This window comes from Bombina bombina, chromosome 7 (genome assembly GCF_027579735.1).
Source record: "Bombina bombina isolate aBomBom1 chromosome 7, aBomBom1.pri, whole genome shotgun sequence".
Classification (NCBI taxonomy): domain Eukaryota; kingdom Metazoa; phylum Chordata; class Amphibia; order Anura; family Bombinatoridae; genus Bombina; species Bombina bombina.
This window is the reverse complement of record NC_069505.1, coordinates 560,466,022-560,487,574: the sequence shown is the minus strand read 5'-3', so window position 1 is coordinate 560,487,574 and position 21,553 is coordinate 560,466,022. Positions and strand designations below refer to the sequence as shown.

Here is a 21,553-nt window from a genome sequence, read left to right as displayed (position 1 = left end):
TATGTTACTGACCTGTGTGCTGATGTACATATCTATCCTATATTTATATATGTTAGTGGTCTTGTGCTGTATATGTTTATATACTGTGTGTTACTGACCTGTGTGCAGATGCTTTGTACATATCTATCCTATATTTATATACGTTAGTGGTCCTGTGCTGTATATGTTTATATACTGTGTGTTACTGACCTGTGTGCTAATGTATATATCTATCCTATATTTATATACGTTAGTGGTCCTGTGCTGTATATGTTTATATACTGTGTGTTACTGACCTGTGTGCTGATACTTTGTACATATCTATCCTATATTTATATATGTTAGTGGTCCTGTGCTGTATATGTTTATATACTGTATGTTACTGACCTGTGTGCTAATACTTTGTACATATCTATCCTATATTTATATATGTTAGTGGTCCTGTGCTGTATATGTTTATATACTGTGTGTTACTGACCTCTGTGCTGATACTTTGTACATATCTATACTATATTTATATACGTTAGTGGTCCTGTGCTGTATATGTTTATATACTGTGTGTTACTGACCTGTGTGCTAATGTTATGTACATATCTATCCTATATTTATAAGCGTTAGTGGTCCTGTGCTGTATATGTTTATATACTGTGTGTTACTGACCTGTGTGCTAATGCCATGTACATATCTATACTATATTTATATACGTTAGTGGTCCTGTGCTGTATATGTTTATATACTGTGTGTTACTGACCTGTGTGCTGATGCTTTGTACATATTTATCCTATATTTATATATGTTAGTGGTCCTGTGCTGTATATGTTTATATACTGTGTGTTACTGACCTGTGTGCTGATGTACATATCTATCCTATATTTATATACGTTAGTGGTCCTGTGCTGTATATGTTTATATACTGTGTGTTACTGACCTGTGTGCTGATGTACATATCTATCCTATATTTATATACGTTAGTGGTCCTGTGCTGTATATGTTTATATACTGTGTGTTACTGACTTGACCAAGGGCGTATTTAGGGTTTTTACTGCCCTAGGCACTGATAAATCTGCTGCCCCCACACTTCCTACCTCTGTGTATTTTAGCTTATATATTCCTCCTATATGTTTCTCACAAACATACTAAGGAGTTAATTTTTCACTTATTATTGACAGGCACACAAAGCCTGAAAAACTGGTTTATAATTCATTATTTAAAGGGATATGAAACAAATTCAGACAGAACATACACATTTATACAAGATAACAAAGTTAAACCTTTAGATAATAGAAGTAAATAATAATGTTGTTTAAAATTGCTTGTTAAATTATAAAAGAAAAGAAAATGTGGTGTTTCATGTCCCTTTAACAAAAAGTTTCAGTCCTGTGCACTTACTGTATATAACGTATCCACCAACCCCAGCTGCGATAATCAGCAGACCTCCAACTACAGCAGCAGCAACAATGATGAACAGGTTGGTCTGGGAATTCTTAGGTTCTGAAATTAAAACATAAGATGAGTCCAATAAAATCAATAAAAGCTTTAACCTCTGAGCCTGTATAATGCTCGTCATGTGAGATCAGTGTGACTTACTGACTTACAGTACAGACCTCACTAGATATGTGCCCAGAGCTCAGTAACCTGTCTGTCTCTCCCTTACTACAGTGACAGCACATGAGCACAATGTTATCAGTTAGTGCTGGTCATGTGACATCAGTGTGACTTACTGTACAGACCTCACTAGATATGTGCCCAGAGCTTAGTAACCTGTCTGTGTCTCACATACTACAATGACAGCACATGAGCACAATGTTATCAGTTAGTGCTGGTCATGTGACATCAGTGTGACTTACAGTACATACCTCATTAGATATGTGCCCAGACCTCAGTAACCTGTCTGTGTCTCACATACTACAGTGACAGCACATGAGCACAATGTTATCAGTTAGTGCTGGTCATGTGACATCAGTGTGACTTACAGTACAGACCCCACTAGATATGTGCCCAGCGCTCAGTAACCTGTCTGTCTCTCACATACTACAGTGACAGCACATGAGCACAATGTTAGCAGTCAGTGCTGGTCATGTGACATCAGTGTGACTTACTGACTTACAGTACAGACCTCACTAGATATGTGCCCAGAGCTCAGTAACCTGTCTGTCTCTCACATACTACAGTGACAGCACATGAGCACAATGTTATCAGTTAGTGCTGGTCATGTGACATCAGTGTGACTTACAGTACAGACCTCACTAGATATGTGCCCAGAGCTCAGTAACCTGTCTGTATCTCACATACTACAGTGACAGCACATGAGCACAATGTTATCAATTAGTGCTGGTCATGTGACATCAGTGTGACTTATAGTACAGACCTCACTAGATATGTGCCCAGAGCTCAGTAACCTGTCTGTATCTCACATACTACAGTGACAGCACATAAGCACAATGTTATCAATTAGTGCTGGTCATGTGACATCAGTGTGACTTACAGTACAGACCTCACTAAATATGTGCCCAAAACTCAGTAACCTGTCTGTATCTCAGATACTACAGTGACAGCACATTAGCACAATGTTATCAGTTAGTGCTGGTCATGTGACATCCGTGTGACTTACTGTAAAGACCTCACTAGATATGTGCCCAGAGCTCAGTAACCTGTCTGTCTCTCACATACTACAGTGACAGCACATGCGCACAATGTTATCAGTTAGTGCTGGTCATGTGACATCAGTGTGACTTACTGACTTACAGTACAGACCTCACTAGATATGTGCCCAGAGCTCAGTAACCTGCCTGTCTCTCGCATACTACAGTGACAGAAGTCCCTGTGAGTGACAGGGTGAACGGGAAGGGACTTTGACCTAAGGGAGGAAGAGGCCCCCTTTTGGTTGGTTGGGGTAGAGGGGAAGGGGTTGGTTCAAGTTGAACCATACTTAAGGGGCTGAGCGGGAAGAGGCAGGAAGTCACTTGTGAATAAACAATGTGGTGACAACAGCTTACACACTTGCTCCTTCGTGCTTCTTCCCGCTCAGTCTTGGGTATGGCTCAGCTTGATGCCCTGCTGTCTCAATTGAGGGATGCTGCGGAGGAAAAAGGTCCTACCTGGCTGGAGGAGAAGCTCCGGTCCCTGCTGGATCCTGGTGCTGCCGGCGGTGAGGAACATGTTGCAGTAAGGTCCAGGCCGTGCGCCGCTCGAAGCCCCATCTCGCCTGAGTCCGGATGGTGGGAGGAGTTCTGGTGGCCGTAGAAGAGGCAGTCCTAGTCTGGGAGCCAGAAGGACGTCGAGGAAGGTGGCAGCGGCAAATCCCGTGGCGCAGGAGGTCTCAAGAGCTACGCAGCAGCCCAGTAAGAGTCTGGCACCGGGAAAGACGGGAGTGGATGGCCTGTGCAGGCCTGGAGAAGGAGAGAGGCAGCTTGACAGGTGTCATGGCCCAGGGGGGCCTGAGGTGGTAAGGTGCAGTGACGGTAGAGGGGGGGAAGGCTCCAGGGGTGCGGGTGATGCACTTACGGCTGGGGATGATGGCCTGGTGGGGGGGGGAAGCTGCATTTGGAGGTCCAGGCTCTAGTGGTGGGTTCTGATACGGCCAGGGGCAATGGGAAAAGAGGAGTTACCGAGGTCCCTCAGGGCATATATGTAGTTGGGGGGGCGATAGTCTTGAGTCCCATAGGGTCTGTGAGTCCTGGGATGACTTTGAGGACCTTACCCTTTGTTTGGATTCCTCGGAGGAGGATATGGTCCCGCCCACCACTCAAAGGGGGGTCCTAAGAGTCAGTCTATGCTCACAGGCGTAGCTAGGGGGGGCTTCTCGTCAGTTAGGGGCCGTGGGGGGGTGTTGGGTAGGGATGTCCCTGTAAAGGGTGTTGGGACTGAGCCTAAAGATGTTTCTTTTGCAGATGTGGGGGATTTGGTGTCACGGCCAGGGACTTCTTCCGGCCTGCTTGCTGTTGGGGGTGACGGCCTGAGAGGGCATTCCTACGGCCTGCAAGATTCATGGACTGAGACCATCCGGCTGGATTTGGAGGATGGCCTTCCATTTGAGGAACATGCTGAAGTAAATGACTTGAGGGAGTCAGTGAGTATGGCCAGGGGCTTCGGCCACGGCCAGAGGGGTAAAGTGGGGAGGGGTAATTATTCTGTGGCTAGAGGGACTACTGGTAATGTGAAACGGCCGTATAGGCTGGGGGTGGTGGGATGCCCGCTAGGGGCAGACAGTGCAGGAAGTATGGGGCTGAGGATCTAGGTCAGGGAGACACCGAGGCCATGGCTCCAAAGAGGGGTAGGGGGGGAGCTTCGGCCAGTGCCTTGGGTTTTTCCACAGCGCAGACAGGTGCGGGTATGTGGGCTTGTCACATGTGTCTTTTTTGCAGGCTACAGGACACCAAGGCGAGGATAAGGCAGCTGCTACAGAACCTGGCGGTAGCGGGTTCCAGAGCCAGAAGATAGATACGGCTGTATCCAACTCGGGTCAGTCCCAGAGGGCTGAGGAAGCAAGAAATGGTACGGGCAGGAATGCCATGGTGGGTCAGGGTGTTGGGGTGAATACGGGTGAATGTCTGTAAGGATTCTGTTGTGGTCACTGTGGTGGAAGGGGTAATGTGACTTGTTAGCGAGGCTAGAGGGCGCTGGGTCACTGGGCTCTGGGGCAGTGTCTAGTGCGTGGGTCCTGCCGGTAGCTCCTGTAGCAAGTACTGTCACAGTAGGGTCGCCATTTGTTGGGTCTGGTCTAGTGGCGGTGGTTGACCCTCAGGGCCAGTCCGCTACGGTGGCCACCCCTGCTGCTGTCACCGCATTAGGGAAGGGGGCGGGGGGCCCGGAGCCTAAGATTGTGGTCACCGCCTTGTCGCGGTCCTGTCTTTGTTCCATTGGCCCGTTGGGCATGCATCTCACGGCGGAATTGAGGGAAAAGATATGGAAGAGGGAATTCATTGAGTTGTTTTCCCTTTTGCCTCTGGACCAATCTTTCAAAATCCCTGAGGATTCCAAGAAGAATGCATCAAAAAAGAAGGAAGAGGAGAGGAAGAAGCGCTATAGGAAGTTAGCAAAAAATTTCACAAACTGGTTTCAGGCCTTTGTTGTTGTGCGGGAAAAAACATAATTTATGCTTACCTGATAAATTCCTTTCTTCTGTAGTGTGATCAGTCCACGGGTCATCATTACTTCTGGGATATTAACTGCTCCCCTACAGGAAGTGCAAGAGGATTCACCCAGCAGAGTTGCTATATAGCTCCTCCCCTCTACGTCACCTCCAGTCATTCGACCAAGGACCAACGAGAAAGGAGAAGCCAAGGGTGTAGTGGTGACTGGAGTATAATTTAAAAAATATTTACCTGCCTTAAAAAAAAACAGGGCGGGCTGTGGACTGATCACACTACAGAAGAAAGGAATTTATCAGGTAAGCATAAATTATGTTTTCTTCTGTTAAGTGTGATCAGTCCACGGGTCATCATTACTTCTGGGATACCAATACCAAAGCAAAAGTACACGGATGACGGGAGGGATAGGCAGGCTCTTTATACAGAAGGAACCACTGCCTGAAGAACCTTTCTCCCAAAAATAGCCTCCGAGGAAGCAAAAGTGTCAAATTTGTAAAATTTGGAAAAAGTATGAAGCGAAGACCAAGTTGCAGCCTTGCAAATCTGTTCAACAGAGGCCCCATTCTTAAAGGCCCAAGTGGAAGCCACAGCTCTAGTGGAATGAGCTGTAATTCTTTCAGGAGGCTGCTGTCCAGCAGTCTCATAAGCTAAACGAATTATGCTACGAAGCCAAAAAGAGAGAGAGGTAGCAGAAGCCTTTTGACCTCTCCTCTGACCAGAGTAAACGACAAACAGGGAAGACGTTTGTCAAAAATCTTTAGTTGCCTGTAAATAAAATTTAAGGGCACGAACTACATCCAGATTGTGCAAAAGACGTTCCTTCCTCGAAGAAGGATTTGGGCACAAGGATGGAACAACAATCTCCTGATTGATATTCCTGTTAGTGACTACCTTAGGTAAGAACCCAGGTTTAGTACGCAGAACTACCTTATCCGAGTGAAAAATCAAATAAGGAGAATCATAATGTAAGGCTGATAACTCAGAGACTCTTCGAGCCGAGGAAATAGTCATTAAAAATAGAACTTTCCAAGATAACAACTTTATATCAATGGAATGAAGGGGTTCAAACGGAACGCCCTGTAAAACGTTAAGAACAAGGTTTAAACTCCATGGTGGAGCCACAGCTTTAAACACAGGTTTAATCCTGGCCAAAGCCTGACAAAAAGCCTGAACGTCTGGAACTTCTGACAGACGCTTGTGTAACAGAATGGACAGAGCTGAGATCTGTCCCTTTAAGGAACTAGCGGATAACCCCTTTTCTAAACCTTCTTGTAGAAAAGACAATATCCTAGGAATCCTAACCTTACTCCAAGAGTAACCTTTGGATTCGCACCAATATAGGTATTTACGCCATATTTTATGGTAAATCTTTCTGGTAACAGGCTTCCTAGCCTGTATTAAGGTATCAATAACTGACTCAGAAAAACCACGCTTTGATAAGATCAAGCGTTCAATTTCCAAGCAGTCAGCTTCAGAGAAGTTAGATTTTGATGTTTGAAAGGACCCTGAATCAGAAGGTCCTGTTTCAGAGGTAACGACCAAGGTGGACAGAATGACATGTCCACCAGATCTGCATACCAAGTCCTGCGTGGCCATGAAGGCGCTATTAGAATCACTGATGCTTTCTCCTGTTTGATTCTGGCAATCAATCGAGGAAGCATCGGGAAAGGTGGAAACACATAAGCCATCCTGAAGGTCCATGGTGCTGTCAAGGCATCTATCAGGATCGCTCCCGGATCCCTGGATCTGGACCCGTAGCGTGGAAGCTTGGCGTTCTGTCGAGACGCCATGAGATCTATCTCTGGTTTGCCCCAACGTCGAAGTATTTGGGCAAAGACCTCTGGATGAAGTTCCCACTCCCCCGGATGAAAAGTCTGACGACTTAAGAAATCCGCCTCCCAGTTCTCCACTCCCGGGATGTGGATTGCAGACAGGTGGCAAGAGTGAGACTCTGCCCAGCGAATTATCTTCGATACTTCCATCATTGCTAGGGAGCTTCTTGTCCCTCCCTGATGGTTGATATAAGCTACAGTCGTGATGTTGTCCGACTGGAACCTGATGAACCCCTGAGTTGTTAACTGGGGCCAAGCCAGAAGAGCATTGAGGACTGCTCTCAATTCCAGAATGTTTATTGGAAGGAGACTCTCCTCCTGATTCCATAGTCCCTGAGCCTTCAGAGAATTCCAGACAGCGCCCCAACCTAGTAGGCTGGCGTCTGTTGTTACAATTGACCAGTCTGGCCTGCTGAATGGCATTCCCCTGGACAGATGTGGCCGATAAAGCCACCATAGAAGAGAATTTCTGGTCTCTTGATTCAGATTTAGAGTGGGGGACAAATCTGAGTAATCCCCATTCCACTGACTTAGCATGCACAGTTGCAGTGGTCTGAGATGTAGGCGTGCAAAAGGAACTATGTCCATTGCTGCTACCATTAGTCCGATTACCTCCATGCATTGAGCTACTGACGGGTGTTGAATGGAATGAAGGACACGGCATGCATTTTGAAGTTTTGTTAACCTGTCCTCTGTCAGGTAAATCTTCATTTCTACAGAATCTATCAGAGTCCCCAGGAAGGGAACTCTTGTGAGTGGAAAGAGAGAACTTTTCTCTTCGTTCACTTTCCATCCATGCGACCTTAGAAATGCCAGTACTATCTCTGTATGAGACTTGGCAGTTTGAAAGCTTGAAGCTTGTATCAGTATGTCGTCTAAGTACGGAGCTACTGAAATTCCTCGCGGTCTTAGTACCGCCAGAAGAGTGCCCAGAACCTTTGTGAAGATTCTTGGAGCCGTAGCCAGTCCGAATGGAAGAGCTACAAACTGGTAATGCCTGTCTAAAAAGGCAAACCTTAGATACCGGTAATGACTTCTGTGAATCGGTATGTGAAGGTAAGCATCCTTTAAATCCACTGTGGTCATGTACTGACCCTCTTGGATCATGGGCAAAATTGTTCGAATAGTTTCCATCTTGAACGATGGAACTCTTAGGAATTTGTTTAGGATCTTTAAATCCAAGATTGGCCTGAAGGTTCCCTCTTTTTTGGGAACTACAAACAGATTTGAGTAAAACCCTTGTCCTTGTTCCAACCGCGGAACTGGATGGATCACTCCCATTAATAAAAGATCTTGTACGCAGCGTAGAAACGCTTCCTTCTTTGTTAGGTTTGTTGACAACCTTGACAGATGAAATCTCCCTCTTGGGGGAGAGGATTTGAAGTCCAGAAGGTATCCCTGAGATATGATCTCTAACGCCCAGGGATCCTGAACATCTCTTGCCCAAGCCTGGGCGAAGAGGGAAAGTCTGCCCCCCACTAGATCCGGTCCCGGATCGGGGGCCCTCAATTCATGCTGTCTTAGGGGCAGCAGCAGGTTTTCTGGCCTGTTTGCCCCTGTTCCAGGACTGGTTAGGTTTCCAGCCTTGTCTGTAGCGAGCAACAGCTCCTTCCTGTTTTGGTGCAGAGGAAGTTGATGCTGCTCCTGCTTTGAAATTACGAAAGGAACGAAAATTGGACTGTCTAGCCTTGGCTTTGGCCTTGTCCTGAGGCAGGGCATGACCTTTACCTCCTGTAATGTCAGCAATAATCTCTTTCAAGCCGGGCCCGAATAAGGTCTGCCCTTTGAAAGGAATATTAAGCAATTTAGATTTAGACGTAACATCAGCTGACCAGGATTTCAGCCACAGAGCTCTGCGTGCCTGAATGGCGAATCCTGAATTTTTAGCCGCAAGTTTAGTTAAATGTACTACGGCATCTGAAATAAATGAATTAGCTAACTTAAGGAATTTAAGTTTGTGTGTGATGTCATCTAGTGTGGATGATTGAAGTGTCTCTTCCAGAGACTCAAACCAAAATGCTGCTGCAGCCGTGACAGGCGCAATACATGCAAGAGGTTGCAATATAAACCCTTGTTGAACAAACATTTTCTTAAGGTAACCCTCTAATTTTTTATCCATTGGATCTGAAAAAGCACAGCTATCCTCCACTGGGATAGTGGTACGCTTAGCTAAAGTAGAAACTGCTCCCTCCACCTTAGGGACCATTTGCCATAAGTCCCGTGTGGCGGCGTCTATTGGAAACATTTTTCTGAATATAGGAGGGGGTGAGAAAGGCACACCGGGTCTATCCCACTCCTTAGTAACAATGTCAGTAAGTCTCTTAGGTATAGGAAAAACGTCAGTACTCGTCGGTACCCGCAAAATATTTATCCAACCTACACATTTTTTCTGGGATTGCAACTGTGTTACAATCATTCAGAGCCGCTAATACCTCCCCTAGTAACACACGGAGGTTCTCAAGCTTAAATTTAAAATTTGAAATGTCTGAGTCCAGTTTATTTGGATCAGAACCGTCACCCACAGAATGAAGCTCTCCGTCTTCACGTTCTGCAAACTGTGACGCAGTATCAGACATGGCCCTTGCATTATCAGCGCACTCTGTTCTCACCCCAGAGTGATCACGTTTACCTCTTAGTTCTGGTAGTTTAGCCAAAACTTCAGTCATAACAGTAGCCATATCTTGTAATGTGATTTGTAATGGCCGCCCAGATGTACTCGGCGCTACAATATCACGCACCTCCTGAGCGGGAGATGCAGGTACTGACACGTGAGGCGAGTTAGTCGGCATAACTCTCCCCTCGTTGTTTGGTGAAATATGTTCAATTTGTACAGATTGACTGTTTTTTAAAGTAGCATCAATACATTTAGTACATAAATTTCTATTGGGCTCCACTTTGGCATTAACACATATAGCACAGAGATATTCCTCTGAATCAGACATGTTTAACACACTAGCAAATAAACAGCAACTTGGAAATACTTTTCAAAGTAATTTACAAATAATATGAAAACGAACTGTGCCTTTAAGAAGCACAGAAAAAAATTATAACAGTTAAAATAATTAAGTTATAGCATCAATCTTTGTCAGAATATACAGTTTTAGCAAAGGATTGTTCCCCTCAGCAATGATAACTAACCCAGGCAGCAGAAAAAAATACACAAATAAACGTTTTTTTTTTTTTGTTTTTTTTATCACAGTCAATACAATCAGCACAGCTCTGCTGTAATGATTACTTCCCTCAAAAAAGGCTTTGGAGATCCCTGAACTCTGTAGAGATGAACCGGATCATGCAGGAAGAAAATGAACCTCTGACTGAGTTTTTTTGATGCATAGTAAAAGCTCCAAAAACGGCCCCTCCCCCACACACATAACAGTGAGAGGGATCAGTGAACTGCTCTAATTTAAATCAAAACTATTGCCAAGTGGAAAAATAGTGCCCAAAACATTTTTTCACCCAGTACCTCAGAGAAAAAAACGTTTTTACATGCCAGCAAAAAAACATAATTTATGTAAGAACTTACCTGATAAATTCATTTCTTTCATATTAGCAAGAGTCCATGAGCTAGTGACGTATGGGATATACATTCCTACCAGGAGGGGCAAAGTTTCCCAAACCTCAAAATGCCTATAAATACACCCCTCACCACACCCACAATTCAGTTTAACGAATAGCCAAGAAGTGGGGTGATAAAAAAGTGCGAAAGCATATAAAATAAGGAATTGGAATAATTGTGCTTTATACAAAATCATAACCACCACAAAAAAGGGCGGGCCTCATGGACTCTTGCTAATATGAAAGAAATGAATTTATCAGGTAAGTTCTTACATAAATTATGTTTTCTTTCATGTAATTAGCAAGAGTCCATGAGCTAGTGACGTATGGGATAATGACTACCCAAGATGTGGATCTTTCCACACAAGAGTCACTAGAGAGGGAGGGATAAAATAAAGACAGCCAATTCCTGCTGAAAATAATCCACACCCAAAACTAAAGTTTAACGAAAAACATAAGCAGAAGATTCAAACTGAAACCGCTGCCTGAAGTACTTTTCTACCAAAAACTGCTTCAGAAGAAGAAAATACATCAAAATGGTAGAATTTAGTAAAAGTATGCAAAGAAGACCAAGTTGCTGCTTTGCAAATCTGGTCAACCGAAGCTTCATTCCTAAACGCCCAGGAAGTAGAAACTGACCTAGTAAAATGAGCTGTAATTCTCTGAGGCGGAGTTTTACCCGACTCAACATAGGCAAGATGAATTAAAGATTTCAACCAAGATGCCAAAGAAATGGCAGAAGCTTTCTGGCCTTTTCTAGAACCGGAAAAGATAACAAATAAACTAGAAGTCTTACGGAAAGATTTCGTAGCTTCAACATAATATTTCAAAGCTCTAACAACATCCAAAGAATGCAACGATTTCTCCTTAGAATTCTTAGGATTAGGACATAATGAAGGAACCACAATTTCTCTACTAATGTTGTTGGAATTCACAACTTTAGGTAAAAATTCAAAAGAAGTTCGCAACACCGCCTTATCCTGATGAAAAATCAGAAAAGGAGACTCACAAGAAAGAGCAGATAATTCAGAAACTCTTCTGGCAGAAGAGATGGCCAAAAGGAACAAAACTTTCCAAGAAAGTAATTTAATGTCCAATGAATGCATAGGTTCAAACGGAGGAGCTTGAAGAGCTCCCAGAACCAAATTCAAACTCCAAGGAGGAGAAATTGACTTAATAACAGGTTTTATACGAACCAAAGCTTGTACAAAACAATGAATATCAGGAAGAATAGCAATCTTTCTGTGAAAAAGAACAGAAAGAGCAGAGATTTGTCCTTTCAAAGAACTTGCAGACAAACCCTTATCTAAACCATCCTGAAGAAACTGTAAAATTCTCGGAATTCTAAAAGAATGCCAAGAAAAATGATGAGAAAGACACCAAGAAATATAAGTCTTCCAGACTCTATAATATATCTCTCGAGATACAGATTTACGAGCCTGTAACATAGTATTAATCACAGAGTCAGAGAAACCTCTTTGACCAAGAATCAAGCGTTCAATCTCCATACCTTTAAATTTAAGGATTTCAGATCCTGATGGAAAAAAGGACCTTGTGACAGAAGGTCTGGTCTTAACGGAAGAGTCCACGGTTGGCAAGAGGCCATCCGGACAAGATCCGCATACCAAAACCTGTGAGGCCATGCCGGAGCTACCAGCAGAACAAACGAGCATTCCTTCAGAATCTTGGAGATTACTCTTGGAAGAAGAACTAGAGGCGGAAAGATATAGGCAGGATGATACTTCCAAGGAAGTGATAATGCATCCACTGCCTCCGCCTGAGGATCCCGGGACCTGGACAGATACCTGGGAAGTTTCTTGTTTAGATGGGACGCCATCAGATCTATTTCTGGAAGTTCCCACATTTGAACAATCTGAAGAAATACCTCTGGGTGAAGAGACCATTCGCCCGGATGCAACGTTTGGCGACTGAGATAATCCGCTTCCCAATTGTCTATACCTGGGATATGAACCGCAGAGATTAGACAGGAGCTGGATTCCGCCCAAACCAAAATTCGAGATACTTCTTTCATAGCCAGAGGACTGTGAGTCCCTCCTTGATGATTGATGTATGCCACAGTTGTGACATTGTCTGTCTGAAAACAAATGAACGATTCTCTCTTCAGAAGAGGCCAAAACTGAAGAGCTCTGAAAATTGCACGGAGTTCCAAAATATTGATCGGTAATCTCAGCTCCTGAGATTCCCAAACTCCTTGTGCCGTCAGAGATCCCCACACAGCTCCCCAACCTGTGAGACTTGCATCTGTTGAAATTACAGTCCAGGTCGGAAGCACAAAAGAAGCCCCCTGAATTAAACGATGGTGATCTGTCCACCATGTTAGAGAGTGTCGAACAATCGGTTTTAAAGATAATATTTGAGAAATCTTCGTGTAATCCTTGCACCATTGCTTCAGCATACAGAGCTGAAGAGGTCGCATGTGAAAACGAGCAAAGGGGATCGCGTCCGATGCAGCAGTCATAAGACCTAGAATTTCCATGCATAAGGCTACCGAAGGGAATGATTGTGACTGAAGGTTTCGACAAGCTGCAATCAATTTTAGACGTCTCTTGTCTGTTAAAGACAGAGTCATGGACACTGAATCCATCTGGAAACCCAGAAAGGTTACTCTTGTCTGAGGAATCAAAGAACTTTTTGGTAAATTGATCCTCCAACCATGATCTTGAAGAAACAACACAAGTCGATTCGTATGAGATTCTGCTAAATGTAAAGACTGAGCAAGTACCAAGATATCGTCCAAATAAGGAAATACCACAATACCCTGTTCTCTGATTACAGATAGAAGGGCACCGAGAACCTTTGTAAAAATTCTTGGAGCTGTAGCTAGGCCAAACGGCAGAGCCACAAACTGGTAATGCTTGTCCAGAAAAGAGAATCTCAGAAACTGATAATGATCTGGATGAATCGGAATATGCAGATATGCATCCTGTAAATCTATTGTGGACATATAATTCCCTTGCTGAACAAAAGGCAATATAGTCCTTACAGTTACCATCTTGAACGTTGGTATCCTTACATAACGATTCAATATTTTTAGATCCAGAACTGGTCTGAAGGAATTCTCCTTCTTTGGTACAATGAAGAGATTTGAATAAAACCCCATCCCCTGTTCCGGAACTGGAACTGGCATAATTACTCCAGACAACTCTAGATCTGAAACACATTTCAGAAATGCTTGAGCTTTTACTGGATTTACTGGGACACGGGAAAGAAAAAATCTCTTTGCAGGAGGTCTCATCTTGAAACCAATTCTGTACCCTTCTGAAACAATGCTCTGAATCCAAAGATTGTGAACAGAATTGTTCCAAATTTCCTTGAAAAAACGTAACCTGCCCCCTACCAGCTGAGCTGGAACGAGGGCCGCACCTTCATGTGGACTTAGAAGCAGGCTTTGCCTTTCTAGCTGGCTTGGATTTATTCCAGACTGGAGATGGTTTCCAAACCGAAACTGCTCTTGAGGATGAAGGATCAGGTTTTTGTTCTTTGTTGAAACGAAAGGAACGAAAACGATTATTAGCCCTGTTTTTACCTTTAGATTTTTTATCCTGTGGTAAAAAAGTTCCTTTCCCACCAGTAACAGTTGAAATAATGGAATCCAACTGAGAACCAAATAATTTGTTACCCTGGAAAGAAATGGAAAGCAAAGTTGATTTAGAAGCCATATCAGCATTCCAAGTTTTAAGCCATAAAGCTCTTCTAGCTAAGATAGCTAGAGACATAAACCTGACATCAACTCTGATAATATCAAAAATAGCATCACATATAAAATTATTAGCATGCTGAAGAAGAAGAATAATATCATGAGAATCACGATGTGTTACTTGTTGCGCTAAAGTTTCCAACCAAAAAGTTGAAGCTGCAGCAACATCAGCCAAAGATATAGCAGGTCTAAGAAGATTACCTGAACACAGATAAACTTTTCTTAGAAAGGATTCAATTTTCCTATCTAGAGGATCTTTAAACGAAGTACCATCTGACGTAGGAATAGTAGTACGTTTAGCAAGGGTAGAAATAGCCCCATCAACTTTAGGGATCTTGTCCCAAAATTCTAATCTGTCAGACGGCACAGGATATAAATGCTTAAAACGTTTAGAAGGAGTAAATGAATTACCCAATTTATCCCATTCCTTGGAAATTACTGCAGAAATAGCATTAGGAACAGGAAAAACTTCTGGAAAAACCACAGGAGCTTTAAATACCTTATCCAAACGTTTAGAATTAACATCAAGAGGACCAGAATCCTCTATTTCTAAAGCAATTAGTACTTCTTTAAGTAAAGAACGAATAAATTCCATTTTAAATAAATATGAAGATTTATCAGCATCAACCTCTGAGACAGAATCCTCTGAACCAGAGGAATCATCAGAATCAGAATGATGATCTTCATTTAAAAATTCATCTGTAGGGAGAGAAGTTTTAAAAGATTTTTTACGTTTACTAGAAGGAGAAATAACAGACATAGCCTTCTTAATGGATTCTGAAACAAAATCTCTTATATTATCAGGAACATTCTGCACCTTAGATGTTGAAGGAACTGCAACAGGCAATGGTACTTTACTAAAGGAAATATTATCTGCTTTAACAAGTTTGTCATGACAATCAATACAAACAACAGCTGGAGGAATAGCTACCAAAAGTTTACAGCAGATGCACTTAGCTTTGGTAGATTCAGCACTTGACAGCGATTTTCCTGTAGTATCTTCTGACTCAGATGCAACGTGGGACATCTTGCAATATGTAAGAGAAAAAACAACATATATAAAGCAAAATTGATCAAATTCCTTAAAAGACAGTTTCAGGAATGGGAAAAAATGCCAAAGAACAAGCTTCTAGCAACCAGAAGCAATAAAAAATGAGACTAAAATAATGTGGAGACAAAAGTGACGCCCATATTTTTTCGCGCCAAATAAGACGCCCACATTATTTGGCGCCTAAATGCTTTTGGCGCCAAAAATGACGCCACATCCGGAACGCCGACATTTTTGGCGCAAAATAACGTCAAAAAAATGACGCAACTTCCGGCGACACGTATGACGCCGGAAATAGAATTTTTGCGCCAAAAGAGTCCGCGCCAAGAATGACGCAATAAAATGAAGCATTTTCAGCCCCCGCGAGCCTAACAGCCCACAGGGAAGAGTCAAAATTTTTGAAGGTAAGAAAAAAATTATTAAATCAAATGCATTATCCCAAATATGAAACTGACTGTCTGAAAATAAGGAAAGTTGAACATTCTGAGTCAAGGCAAATAAATGTTTGAATACATATATTTAGAACTTTATAAACAAAGTGCCCAACCATAGCTTGGAGTGTCACAGAAAATAAGACTTACTTACCCCAGGACACTCATCTACATATAGCAGATAGCCAAACCAGTACTGAAACGAGAATCAGTAGAGGTAATGGTATATATAAGAGTATATCGTCGATCTGAAAAGGGAGGTAAGAGATGAATCTCTACGACCGATAACAGAGAACCTATGAAATAGACCCCGTAGAAGGAGATCACTGCATTCAAATAGGCAATACTCTCCTCACATCCCTCTGACATTCACTGCACGCTGAGAGGAAAACCGGGCTCCAACTTGCTGCGGAGCGCATATCAACGTAGAATCTAGCACAAACTTACTTCACCACCTCCATCGGAGGCAAAGTTTGTAAAAACTGAATTGTGGGTGTGGTGAGGGGTGTATTTATAGGCATTTTGAGGTTTGGGAAACTTTGCCCCTCCTGGTAGGAATGTATATCCCATACGTCACTAGCTCATGGACTCTTGCTAATTACATGAAAGAAAACGTTTTACCTCAATAATTAATTGTCATTTAAAACCTATTGCAAGTCCCTGCAAATTAGGTTAAGTCTATGTATACAGTCTAAAAACCAGGAAGTACCATTCCCCAGAAAACTGAAGTGTAAAATATACATACATGACAGCCTGATATCAGCTACATCTACTGCATTCAAGGCTGAGTTTACATTATAACGGTATGGCAGGATTTTCTCATCAATTCCATGTCAGAAAATAATAAACTGCTACATACCTCTTTGCAGATTAATCTGCCTGCTGTCCCCTGATCTGAAGTTTACCTCTCCTCAGATGGCCGAGAAACAGCAATATGATCTTAACTACTCCGGCTAAAATCATAGAAAAAACTCAGGTAGATTCTTCTTCAAATTCTACCAGAGAAGGAATAACACACTCCAGTGCTATTATAAAATAACAAACTTTTGATTGAAGATATAAAAACTAAATATATCACCATAGTCCTCTCACACATCCTATCTAGTCGTTGGGTGCAAGAGAATGACTGGAGGTGACGTAGAGGGGAGGAGCTATATAGCAACTCTGCTGGGTGAATCCTCTTGCACTTCCTGTAGGGGAGCAGTTAATATCCCAGAAGTAATGATGACCCGTGGACTGATCACACTTAACAGAAGAAATTGGATAAGGAGGTAGCATTGGGGCGTATGGCAGGTCCTTTTGGGGCCCCTCCGATCCCTCAGCTGCGAATTTCACCTCTTGGGGTGGTCCCCGGGATGATACATCACCTGTCCTTCCCAAAAGTGGGTTCCGTGAATGATGGTATCCCGGATGAGATGGCTTCTGTATCATATACATCGTTTGACCTGTCAAACTAGTGAAGGAGGCTGGTCCTTTGGCGTTGTTGGCCAAGATTGATATAGAAGCAGCCTTCCGGTTGTTACCGGTTCATCCTTCCTCTCATTACCTACTGGGTTGTTGTTTCGACGGTGCCTATTACGTGGATCTCTGCCTCCCCATGGGGTGTTCCATTTCGTGCTCTCTGTTTGAGTGCTTTAGCACTTTCTTGGAGTGGGTGGTAAAAATCCGGTCGGGTTTTGCATCAGTGGTGCAATACCTCAATGATTTTCTGTTCGTGGGCCTGGCCAGATCGGAGGATTGTGGGGGGCTGAGGGACTGCTTTTATCTAGTGGCTAGGGAGTTTGGGGTACACATTGCCATGGAAAAATCTGAGGGCCCTGTGAGGGTCCTTAGTTTTCTGGACATCACTATCGATTCAGTCAAGATGGAGTGTAGGTTGCCTCGTGATAAGGTTGAGGACTTGGTAGGCATGATTTGGCGGTTCCTTGGCATATCCAAGGTGACATTGAGGGACATTCAATCCCTCCTGGGGAAGTTGAATTTTGCGTGCAGAATCATTCCCATAGGTAGGGTTTTTTGCATGGATGTCGTTGGCTATGGCCGGGGTCCGTAAGCCTCATCATTTTGTGAGGGTCTCAAGGGGGTTGAAAGATGATTTGGCTGTATGGTTGCGGTTCCTTAGGGATTTTAATGGGGCGGCTTTGTTCCAGGAATTAGATTTGGTAACTGACGCCACTGGGGGACATGGGTTTGGGGCCTATTTTCAGGGGCAATGGCCGCAGGACTGGGTGGCAACAGATTTGGTTCGGAATCTGGTATTCATGGAACTGTTCCCCATCGTTGTGGCTTTGTTTGTCTGGGAGGGGGAGTTGGGGAACAAATCTATCTTGTTTTACACAGATAATATGGGTGTGGTTGCGGCAATCAACTCACTATCGGCCTCTACCCCCCCCCCCCTGTTTTGCGGTTGCTGAGATTGTTGGTCCTTAAGGGTCTGCGTATGAATGTTTTGGTTAGGGCTAGGGCTAGGCATATTCCTGACAAGTGTAATCTGATTGCAGAGGCCTTATCTCGATTTCAGTGGAGTCGTTTTTGAGAGTTGGCCCCTCAGGTGGACGAGGTGGGGCGGCAGTATCCGGATCAGCTATGGAAGCTTGGGGAGGAGGACTGGCTGGACTGGTAAAGAGTTTGTTGGCTTCAGGTACTTGGTCTGCCTATGTTAGAGTTTGGTGGGATTGGGAGGAATGGTTGCAGCATGCTGGGGTTAAGGAATCGGTGGATGATGTTACGGGCTGCCTCTTAGAGTGGTTGTGGCATTGGGGTAGCTTGGGCCTGTCTTCGGCTAATATGGACAGGAGACTGTCTGCCTTAGCTTTCAGGTTTAGGATGTTGGGCCTTGGGGATGTGACCAAAGCCTTTTGGGTTCGGCAGGTGCTCAAGGGTCTGAAGAAGAAGGGTCAGAGAAGAGATAAAAGATGGCCCATTACCTTTGCCTTATTGGTGAGAATTTGGGGAATCCTGCCCAATATTTGTTTTCCCCCCTTTGAGATTTCATTATTTTGCATGGCCTTCGTCTTAGCCTTTTTCGGGGCCTTTAGGATTTCTGAGCTGGTTAGCCCGAGTAAGCGGGTACCGAGGGTCGACAATGTGGTATGGGGGGCTGGTAGGGTGGACATGTTTTTGAGACACAGTAAGACTGACCAGTGTGGGAAGGGGAGGAGTATAGTGTTATTCCCTAGTGGCAGCGAGGTCTGTCCCTGTAGAGTGTTGGCACAGTATGCGGCCCTACAGCCTGTGCAGGGGGGCCCGCTATTAATTCATTCAGATTGGTCCTTGCTGTCACAATATCAGTTTAGGGCAGTCTTAAAAGGAGCTATGGTTTTTTTAGGGCTGTCCCCGTTATAATTTGGGTCACATTCCTTCCGTATTGGGGCGGCAACTGAGGCCTCGATGCTGGGATTGGGGGAGGATGTGGTCAAGCATATTGGGAGATGGGGGTCGGCACGGTATAGGTCGTATGTAAGACCTGAATTGAGGGTATAAGGGAGGGATTGTTTTTGTTAATGGTATTCTTTGTGTTTTGTTTTTCTGTTCCCAGGAGCAAGGAGCGTTTGGGTGATGAGGCACTCATTTATTTATTGGACCAGGGCTGAGATGAGGTGAGATCATGCAACTTTCTCAGTGCATCATTATTGGTATTTCTGCCTAGTACATAACATTTTGCACATTAAATAGGAACCTGTGTCTAATCAGTTAAAACAATTACAGCATCAACAACATCAGAATCTTGCTTGAAACACAGTATGTGTAACTAAGTGTAGGATAGTCGCGTGTCTGTTTTGTTATAGAGAGATCATCTCACTGGATAGAATAAGAGACGTCACACAAACCTTACAGACAGAATGAGGTGTATATGTCTGTAAGTGTAGGATATTCGCGTGTCTGTTTTGTTATAGAGAGATCGTCTCACTGGACAGTATAATAGACGTCTCACAAACCTTACAGACAGAGGCCCAAATTACAAGTCGTGCATTAAATCCGTTTTGAACAAACTTCCCTTTTTCGCAATTTCCAATGCGCTGCCATTACAAGTTTTAAAATAACATACTTTTTGCGTGCATTATGCTGCATTAACCCACATACCGCAAACAAACCAATTTCCGACTTGGCGTGTGTAATGATGTGTATGCTTTATGTTATAGTTTAAGTTCAATAGTTATGCTTAGTTCACTCTGTGCACTACAAACAGTTAACATTTTAGTCATGTGATTGGAGGGGGCGGGCAGTTATTGTTAAGATGGATGCTGTTGAATAAAGTCTGTATTCCTGTTCTCTCTCCTTGCTGTTTGCTAATACATTATAAAGATCATCACATGGTACCAGAAGTGGGGTGAAAAGTGACATGGCAGCAAACAGCAACACAAAGAACATTCCTTCTCTGGATTTAGAGTCAGGGAACATTTCTGACAATTGGTCAAAATGGAGGGAGCTGATTGAACTTGTGTTTGCAGGCCCAGATGCAGACAGATGGACTGATCAACAGAAGGCAGCACACTTTTTGATATGTGTGGGACAAAAGGGACGTGATGTATGCAGAGCCTGGCAGGCAAGTGGGGATATCACTGCAGATGACAAAAAAAAAACAGAGGTATTGTTTGCAAAGTTTGAAGCATACTGCAATCCAAGGAAAAACATCACAGTGCAGAGGAAAATGTTTTATGAGAGGAATCAGTGTGGAGGTGAATCTGTGGATGAATGGGTGACACAGCTGCGCTTGCTTGCCAAAGACTGTGCTTTTTATGATGCAGGTGATATGATAAAAGACCGTATTCTGATGGGCAGTAAGTTTAAAGAAGTTCAGGAAAAGCTGCTGCAGGAAGAAGATTTAAATCTTGAGAAAGCCATCAGGATTGCTAGAGCATATGAAATGTCAAGAAAGGACATGCAGGTACTGGAAGGAACACAACACCAGATCAGTGCTATAGAAAATCAAAGCAGCAGATACTGGCAAGAAAGAGGACACAAGGGGATAAAAGGCAAGTGGGACACTGGGACAAGTAACACACAAGCAACCTGTGGCTACTGTGGAAACATGCACAACAAAAATGCTACCTGTCCTGCAAGGTGGCAGATATGTAATAAATGCAAGAAAAGAGGACATTTTGCCAGGGTGTGTAAACTGTTTTCACATATTGCAAGGACACAAACACAGGCTGTACACGCCATAGAGGACAATGATGACAATGCAGGGTTAGACTCAGATTGCACCCCAATATATCTTGCAGCAGTACAGAAATCACACAAGTCTGCAGATGAAGCAAATGTAACCCTACAGATAGGGGCTCACAAAACTCCAGTCACATTCAAAATAGATACAGGGGCACAAGTAAACTGTGTGCCAAGCCACACATACCTGGAACTCCTTAGAAATGAATTCCCCTTAGAGACTCAAGACCTACCAAAACTGTTGGGATATGGTGGTGAAAAGCTGAAAGTGATGGGTCGCTGCCATGCAAAATGTTTTTACAAGGGATCTGAAAAGGTCTTACAATTGTTTGTGATAGAAACAAAAGCCCCAGCAGTATTAGGTCTAAAAACAAGTAAAGATATTGGACTTGTAAAGATCATTATGGCTGTGGATGGTGGGTGCAGCGAACTGTCAAAGGACAACATTAAGCATGAGTACAGTGATCTATTCAAAGGCCTAGGGTGCCTCCCGGGGATTAGCCGCATACGTATAAAAGAGGGTGCACAGCCTGTCATTCATGCCCCAAGGAAAATACCTCTATCCCTTGAGGCTAAAGTCAAACAAGAACTAACTAGGATGGAGAAGTTGGGGGTAGTAAAAAAGGTCACAGAACCATCAGAATGGGTCAGTTCTATGGTTGTGGTAGAGAAGAAAAACACAGGCGCAATTCGTATTTGCATTGACCCACGTGATTTGAACAAAGTAATAATGA

General features: G+C 43.5%; 1 protein-coding gene across 2 annotated transcripts in view; it reads right to left on the bottom strand.

Annotated features, from left to right (window-relative positions):
- LOC128667049 (H-2 class I histocompatibility antigen, Q9 alpha chain) overlaps positions 1–21,553 on the bottom strand; it is a 614,967-nt gene that overhangs the window by 466,461 nt on the left and 126,953 nt on the right. The window contains exon 5 of one of the 2 annotated variants that reach the window (XM_053721928.1): positions 1,369–1,470. The exons of the other annotated variant lie outside the window; for it this stretch is intronic. Coding sequence (XP_053577903.1) covers positions 1,369–1,470 — 102 coding nt within the window. The remainder of the gene's footprint in view (positions 1–1,368; positions 1,471–21,553) is intronic. 2 annotated transcript variants of the gene reach the window in all.